At 36.5% G+C, this 7,886-nt stretch overlaps 2 protein-coding genes across 2 annotated transcripts; one reads left to right on the top strand and one right to left on the bottom strand.

The window, feature by feature from the left end:
* LOC124923985 (probable protein phosphatase 2C 39) lies at window positions 1-1,192 on the top strand. Its single transcript, XM_047463999.1, has 5 exons — window positions 1-43; window positions 119-355; window positions 449-725; window positions 787-941; window positions 1,027-1,192. Exons 1-5 carry the CDS (start codon window positions 26-28, stop codon window positions 1,165-1,167), a joined length of 828 nt encoding a protein of 275 aa, XP_047319955.1. The 5' UTR covers window positions 1-25; the 3' UTR covers window positions 1,168-1,192.
* A 116-nt stretch (window positions 1,193-1,308) lies between these two features.
* On the bottom strand, window positions 1,309-4,732 carry LOC124923983 (phytosulfokine receptor 2). Its single transcript, XM_047463997.1, has one exon. The coding sequence runs from the start codon at window positions 4,483-4,485 to the stop codon at window positions 1,381-1,383; it is 3,105 nt and encodes a 1,034-aa protein (XP_047319953.1). The 5' UTR covers window positions 4,486-4,732; the 3' UTR covers window positions 1,309-1,380.
* Between the last annotated feature and the right edge of the window lie 3,154 nt (window positions 4,733-7,886).

Genomic DNA, 7,886 nt, shown 5'->3' with positions numbered 1-7,886 from the left:
CCGGTAAAGAAAATTAATCATCAACATGCAGTCCCATTCAACGGTAAGACATAGATTTTTGGCTATTTGAATCTCCAATTAATTAACTAATGAATCTGAATCTGCTTTAAAATGTAAGGTAAATGCATCCGAAACGGAGACAGGTAAAGGTAAAAGTAAGATGTCAGATCAGATCAGCCATGGCTACGCTTTGGTGAAGGGTAAAGCAAGCCACCCCATGGAAGATTACTTTGTGGCTGAATTTAAACAAGTTGACGAAAATGAACTTGGTTTATTCGCCATCTTTGATGGTCATTTAAGCCAAGAGGTTCCTGATTACCTCCGTTCTCACCTCTTCAACAACATCCTCAATGAGGTAAATCCAAAATCATGTCTGTTTTGTTTTTGTTTTTGTTTTTGTTTTTTATGTTTGTGGGTAATGATGATGATGATGGATAATGAATGACAGCCTAATTTCTGGACTGACCCAGAAAGTGCAATGAAAAGGGCTTACAGAATCACTGATAGTACAATCTTGGATAAAGCTGCTGATTTGGGTATAGGTGGATCATGTGCTGTTACTGTCATTTTGGTGAATGGTAAGAAACTGTTAGTAGCCAATCTTGGCGATTCTCGTGCTGTGATTTCCAGAAAAGGGGTCGCTAAACAACTCTCTATTGATCATGAACCGAGCACGGAAAGAGCACAGATTGAAGATCGAGGCGGTTTTGTGTTATCCTTTCCAGGTACTATATATTAACTGACAATCCATTTCATTAGCTTTCTAATTAATATGATTTTGATCAGGAGATTGTCCTCGCGTTGATGGAGAGTTGGCTGTTTCAAGAGCTTTTGGCGACAAGAGCTTGAAGGATCATCTTAGTGCTGAACCAGACATAGCTGTTGAGAATGTGGATGATGATTTGGAGTTCATTATCCTTGCTAGTGATGGCATTTGGAAGGTTGGTTGGTTGGTTTCTTTTCTTATCTTTATCAACTCATTCTCATAAATTCGCTTTAATCTTTGTTTGTAAATAATCAAATCAGGTGATGTCAAACCAAGAGGCTGTCGACTGTATTAAGGATATAAAAGATCCAAAATCTGCTGCCAAGCGACTTAACGAAGAGGCGCTTGTTCGGAAGAGTTCCGATGACATTTCCTCCATTGTCGTGAGGCTGCACAAGTGATCTTGTGTGTGTTCTTGAGGGGCTTATTTCTTTCCTTTTTTTTCAGTAATGTAATGTCTCATAAGCTCCTTGTTATGTTTGTTTGTTTATGTTCCAATTAAAAAATATATGTAAGAAACAAAGACACTATATTTTAATATATGTAAGAAACAAAGACACTATAATGTTATTATATATGTTACAGTTTTTTTTTCTCCAAATGAACTAATCTAATTAGTCTTCAATCTGCAAGCTGGAAACCTCGTCCAGCCAAGAAACCACTTGATCGATAGTAGGCCTTCGTTTCGGGTCTCGATCCAAACATTTACATGCAATCCCAAACACTTCCAGAATCTGCTTCTTATCGCGGTTCTTGGTCCATATCGAACTGTCAAACACTTCCTCCTCCCTCTTATCCAACTTCATCTGAAACGCCCATGACACCAAATCCCGACAGTTCTTCCCCTTACCAACTTCCACAGGCCGCCTCCCACTCACAAGCTCCATCACCACCACCCCGAAGCTGTAAACATCTCCTCTGAAAGTAGCCGTTGGTGCCTGACCGTATTCAGGTGGAATGTACCCTAATGTCCCTACTAAATCTGTCGTCACATGGGTGGCATAAGGGCAAACCAGTCTAGCAAGTCCAAAATCCGCCAAATGAGCTTCGAACTTGTCGTCTAGAAGGATGTTGCTCGTTTTAACGTCTCTATGGATAATGTTGTGTTCCTTATGTAAGTAAGCCAATCCTCGAGCAGAACCTTGAGCTATTTGGAGCCGAGTTTCCCAAGTTAGGAGAGAATTTTCATCAACAGCCTCGTGTAGCCAATAGTCGAGGCTTCCGTTCTCCATATACGAGTAGATCAACAGCCTGTCGTCTCCGTATTGACAATAACCCTGAAGTGAAACCAGGTTTCTATGTTGAGCTCTCGAGAGGGCTTCGACTTCGGCTTGGAATTCTCGTTCCATCTGCCCACAATCCCCCGAGAGCCTCTTGACAGCCACTTTCAATCCGTTTGGAAGATTCGCTTTGTACACGAGGCCGAATCCTCCGCACCCTATTATATTAGCCTGGCTGAAATTGTTTGTAGATTTCAACAAGTCCGGAATCGTGAGATCGCTCGTTGGGCTATTGAAAAGCACAAGCTTCGAGTTCATTGTCGATTGCCTGTCTGTTTCCTCTTCAAAATCATCACCAATCGGATCACCAGCCACATTATTCTTTCTCCTCATGCTAAACAACAAGGCAGACAGCAAAAGTGCAATCCCGATCCCCGCCCCGATTGATATTCCGAAAATACTCCCTCTTCGATTATTATTCTCCGGTTTTGGTTTAGACGGTCTCACACCTCTAAGACAAGGAAAATCCATTGTCCCACATAGTCCTGGATTACCCTCGAAGCTAGAGGATGGGAAGCTCGAGAATTGGTTCCCGGTTGGGATTTCACCACTAAGATTGTTATCCGCCACATTAAACATCGACAAGAACGTGAGCTTGCTAAACGATGCCGGTATAGAACCTTCAAGCCCGTTATTCGACAAATCCAGAACTTCAAGATTTTCCATATCTGATATAGAGCTAGGGATGGTGCCCCCGATATGGTTCCAGCTAAGATCCAACACATGGAGCTGTTTCAACCGTCCAATGACTTCAGGAATCGTCCCGTTTATTCTGTTGTTGTTCAAATAGATCGACGGAGGGAAGCTCGAGGCCTGATTGTACTGCAAAGCGCTACCAGTTTGGTTCCTTTTGACGTACAGAGGAATACCCGTGGCACTAGAAAGAGTCGATAAACTGCTGTTGGAAGAAACCAGGCTTTTGAGCTCAGTCAAACGAATTGGGATTGTTCCGGTTAGGGAGTTGTTTGAGAAGTCCAAATAGAATAAACTATCCATATCCCCGATCCAAGAAGGGATGCTACCGTTCAAACGATTCCATGAAAGGTCAAGGACCTGTAGTTTATGGCAGCTAGATAACCAAACAGGTATATGGCCATAAAGACCGCAATTCCCCATAGCTAAAACTATCAAGCTTTTGAACCCATCCATACTATTCGGGATTTCTTCACCGTGGAAGTTCCTAGTGAGAATTAGAGTGGTGAGGTTCCTACAATGTCGTAATACAGACAATGCCCCGGTTAAATTGACAAAACTATTGTTCGATAACGAAAGAAAGAACAACGATGAGAGATTTGCATAGGAATCGGGTATGGGTCCTGTTAGTTCGTTCTTGGCCAAACTCAACACCCTCAATTCGCGACAATTCGACAGGGAATCGGGCAAGGGACCTGATAAACGGTTGGAGGCAACATCAAGAGTAGAGAGATGGGTCAATTTAGAGAAATTGATATGGATTTCACCCATTAGAGAATTATTCCTAAGGTCCAAGGTTATCAACTTGGAGCAAAGGCTAAGACTGGAAGGCAAAAACCCGGAAAACATATTTGAATGAGCAGTGAGATGTTCTAATCTAGTTAAGTTTCCAAACACGTCAGGAAGAAGACCTGAAAAATGGTTTCCATGAATGGCAAATGTTTTAAGACTGGAAAGCTTACTTAGCCTCTGGTTTATCCCGCCGGAGAAGTTGTTACAGGAGATGGAGAATTGCTGTAATCGCGAAACTGAAAACAGTGAATCTGGAATAAAGCCTGATAAGACATTGGAATCCATATGCAGTTGTTCCAACGTGGAGTTACAATTCTCCAGCCCGTTTAACTCGCCGGTAAGATGATTCATCGACAAATCAAGAACACGGATTGTCTTGCCGCAGAGCAGGGGATTAAACCTTCCTGTCACCAAATTATTGCTCATATTGAACGCAATCAAATTCGGGTACCCCCCAAATCCCGACATATCATCACTGAACGAATTGCTCGAAATGTTGAAGCTTCGAATGGAGTTTAAACCGGCGAGAGACCTCCAGATGGGTCCTGTTAACGTGTTGTGGCTGAAATCAAGAATTCTCAGATGGGTCAAGTTGGAAATCTCCGGTGGCAATTCCCCTTTGAGTTGGTTCAGAGAGAGATCAAGAAACTTCAGTCGATGAAGACGACCCAAAGAGGGTGAAATCAAGCCTGTTAAGCCTTTCCCAGACAGATTCAAGATGGAAACTCTTCTAATTTTACCGAAACGCTCACATTCAACTCCTTCCCATTGACAACAAAGGGATTCATTTGACCATGATGAAATAAAAGACCCATTTGTTAGATTTGCTGCAAATCCCCGTAGAGCCTGTAAGTCATTGTGATCACAAGCTTGGGTAGAGATTCCGAGAACAAAATAAGAACAAGTAATAATGAAGATAAAGCAAGCCCATTTGGGCAAAGTCACGGCCACCATTCCTAGCTATGCTGCAGGGAAGCAGTGACACTAGTGATCATATAAGGAAGAAGCTGAAAACAAGGACGAAGAGACAAAAGAAACCCTAAAACGGGGACGTGTGGAGGAAGAAATAATGGTGGATGGGGGGGTTTTCAACGCCTTTTTCATCATCACTTGGAAACGAAGCAAGCTGTGAAGTTGAAAACAAAAAGAAGCGTGCCAGCCGCTGCTTTAAATTTCTGCAACTTGAAACCTAGACAGACGTCATTACTAAGCAAAGAAAGGAAAGCGGTAAAACAGTCGGCCACAGAATCTAGAATAGAAATGGGAAAAGAGCTGTGAGATTATTTGAAATGAAGAAAAGGGAAATGAAACTAGTGTTTAATTTATTAATAGTTTGATAGAGAAAGTAGTTGAGAGTTCATTTAACACCTCACAGAGAATAAAGACAAGAAAGAGCTGACCTTTTTTTGATTTGAGTATGACACTACATTACTCTTTACTCTTTCACCCCGGACATTACGTGATTTAGATACATGTCTTTATGTTATATACTAAATATGTATAATATATATATTTATCCGATATTTCATCTCGGATTTTTATTATCAGAATAATATTTTCAACGGTTAGTGATCATTTGTTATTCATTCCTTTTGATTGTCTTGGTGATCATTTTTAAGTCTGTGTTTTATCATTTTTAACAACAAATGAGATGAAGTTATCGTAATTTGTAGTTGTTTTTCATTTTTACAATAACGACATATTTTTCATTCAGAGGCCCTCTTATAGTTATCCTCTCATTATTTTTTGGATTTTTTATTTTTTGAACATATATGTAGAATGTCAGTAATCACTTGACAGGACATTTTTCGGTGTTATTTACCAACTATTGGTTGTTGGGTGTGAATGTGATTGGAGTTTTGCTCAGTCCTCTTGTTTATCGATTCCGTTACACCACTATCTCACACAAATGAGACAACCCTCTCACTAGCATTCAACATCACAAAAGAGCTTAAACATCTCTACCACTCACCAAGAGAGTAATATTTATTTATATTATTAGGTCAAGTCCATTAAATGAGTTACTAGAGATTGGGCCACAATGTTGGGCCAACCAATACCCAACATTGGTCAATGACAAAATTCATTGCCACTAAGTATATATTTGGTAGAGATTAATTCGACATCATTTGATTGGTTTGTTCGCTTGTTCTACCTCATTATTCATAATTACATATTTTTGGAGTCACCCTCAATAAATTAAAAAATTGTTCGATCTTTGTCATTAGATACAACAACGAAAGGGGGTTGAATGTTGTTATGTTAATCTTGAATTTCAATTCGGTTTTAATCATGTTAGGGACTTAAAACCTGTTTCTATTCTTCATAAATTATTGCAAACTCTTGAACAGTTTCAAGTGCGGAATGCTTGCTAGATTTGAAGTTTTTTTAATGCAATAAGATAAGATGCGAAAAGTAAGGAACACGAGAGTTTTATGGATGTTCGGAGATAAAACTTCTACGTCACCCCTTTTTTTGTTTTCAGAAGGATTCCACTAAAAGATTTTGGTTTATATAGAGCATATACAAACCCAGTCAGAAACTCAAGTCTTAACAAATGCCTGTTCTGAACTTCTAGCACTCTCTCGGTTAAATAGACAGCTTTTTGTTATTGAGAATCCAGGATCCGCTGTATCGGAACTACAGTGATCCGATGTTGAAAAGTAGGCAACGGTCGGTCGAATACTTGAACTCTTGGTGGTGATTATAACCAACTCTACTGGTGAGTTGTGCAGATAAATAGTTTGTTCGCGCATTTTTCGAGTTGTACCTGAAATAATAAAACTTAAATTATTATAAGTGTGCAGATAAGTAGTCTGCGCGATCTTTATTATATGAATGAACACTTAACCACTACACCACTTATGATGTTGATTTTTTTATATGTATTTATATAATTGATATAACTAACAATTATATATAATTAAACTTTGTTTTATTCATTCATTATCAAAACCATTTCATCAATCATCAAAATCAAAATCAAGAATGTTAATTATCCTAAATCAATTAAGACCTTAATCTAACCAAAATTTTATAAGTTTGTAAAAAATTTGGTAAAATTATATATTATATATAAGTTTTAAATTGATTTGATTATTAAAAGATCATTTTGTATTTAAAATTTAATAAAAATAAATAAATATTATTTTAATATTTAGTTAATGAAATTAGTGATTTAATTATTAATATAATGTTGATGCAATATAAAAGGAATTTATAAAATAAAATCAAAAAAAAAATCAAAAAAAAAATCAAAAAAAAAATATTGCATAAAAAACCCAGATCAAACAAGACATTAGTATAGAAGTAAAAGTTAGATTAAAAGTCCAATTTTAAACAAGATAAAAATGGTACATAGTTGATAAATGTTCAGTAATATTTGTCTAAATAACATCAAAATATATATATGCATGTGATTGAAAGTTAGTTTAAAAATTAATTCCAAAAGTCCAAGATTTGAGTGTGACAAACAAGCTAGGCAATTTACTCTAATTAAGAAGAAAAGAAAAGAAAAGTTTGATCCTTTATTTTTCTTTTGTGAGCCTCACTCAGTCACTAACTCAATCTTACATGATTAAAGTTACATAGAAAAAGCTAATTGTGTAGGGGAATATTGGACCATTCATCATGATCAATTGGATCCCAAAAATGTCAATATATAACAATTTCAAACATCCACTTTGGACCTCATTATAGTTTCAAATGGCTACATAGGTTTATTAATTAGACTTAGGCCCCCCTATATCTAATTGATACGATTTTGCATCATGGTGTTTGCAATGCTAACTTTATTATTAAACCGCGTCAATTGAGAATTTTGTTATTATAAGTTATATTATATATATATGTCAATATTTTTGTTCATAATTTGTCTACATTAAGAGGTTTGAAAGTCAGTCAGACTCAAGTGTTAATGTATAAATTTCACTATATAATAATTTTGTGTTATAAATTAAAAAATATTTTTCTCCAAGTTCAAACAATAGCAGCCAAACATATTTGAAAACATTTAATATATAAAAGTTTTGGATAAAAGAAAAAAGAGAGTGTCTAAATTTAATGATTAAAAAATCAAACATACATTTATAGCCTTTCTCAGTTTAATCTCAACTCCTATACATAAACCAAAAAATATATAATTCGTTTTGAGACATTTAGAATCTCAATTTAATTTTACAATTTTAGAAAAGTCTAATAAGTTTAATTTCTTTATAAAAGATAAAAATTTTACGAGTTTATACATAATTTCGATTTACGATTTTAAAAGGTTGAACATGAAAAAGAATTAAATTTAAATTTATAAATTAATGTAACTAATTTTATAAATATTATTTTTCTATTTATTATAATAT

The sequence above is a fragment of the Impatiens glandulifera genome, chromosome 2 (assembly GCF_907164915.1).
Source record: "Impatiens glandulifera chromosome 2, dImpGla2.1, whole genome shotgun sequence".
NCBI lineage: Eukaryota > Viridiplantae > Streptophyta > Magnoliopsida > Ericales > Balsaminaceae > Impatiens > Impatiens glandulifera.
The sequence above is the reverse complement of the archived record's forward strand: the minus strand, read 5'-3'. Positions and strand labels throughout refer to the sequence as shown.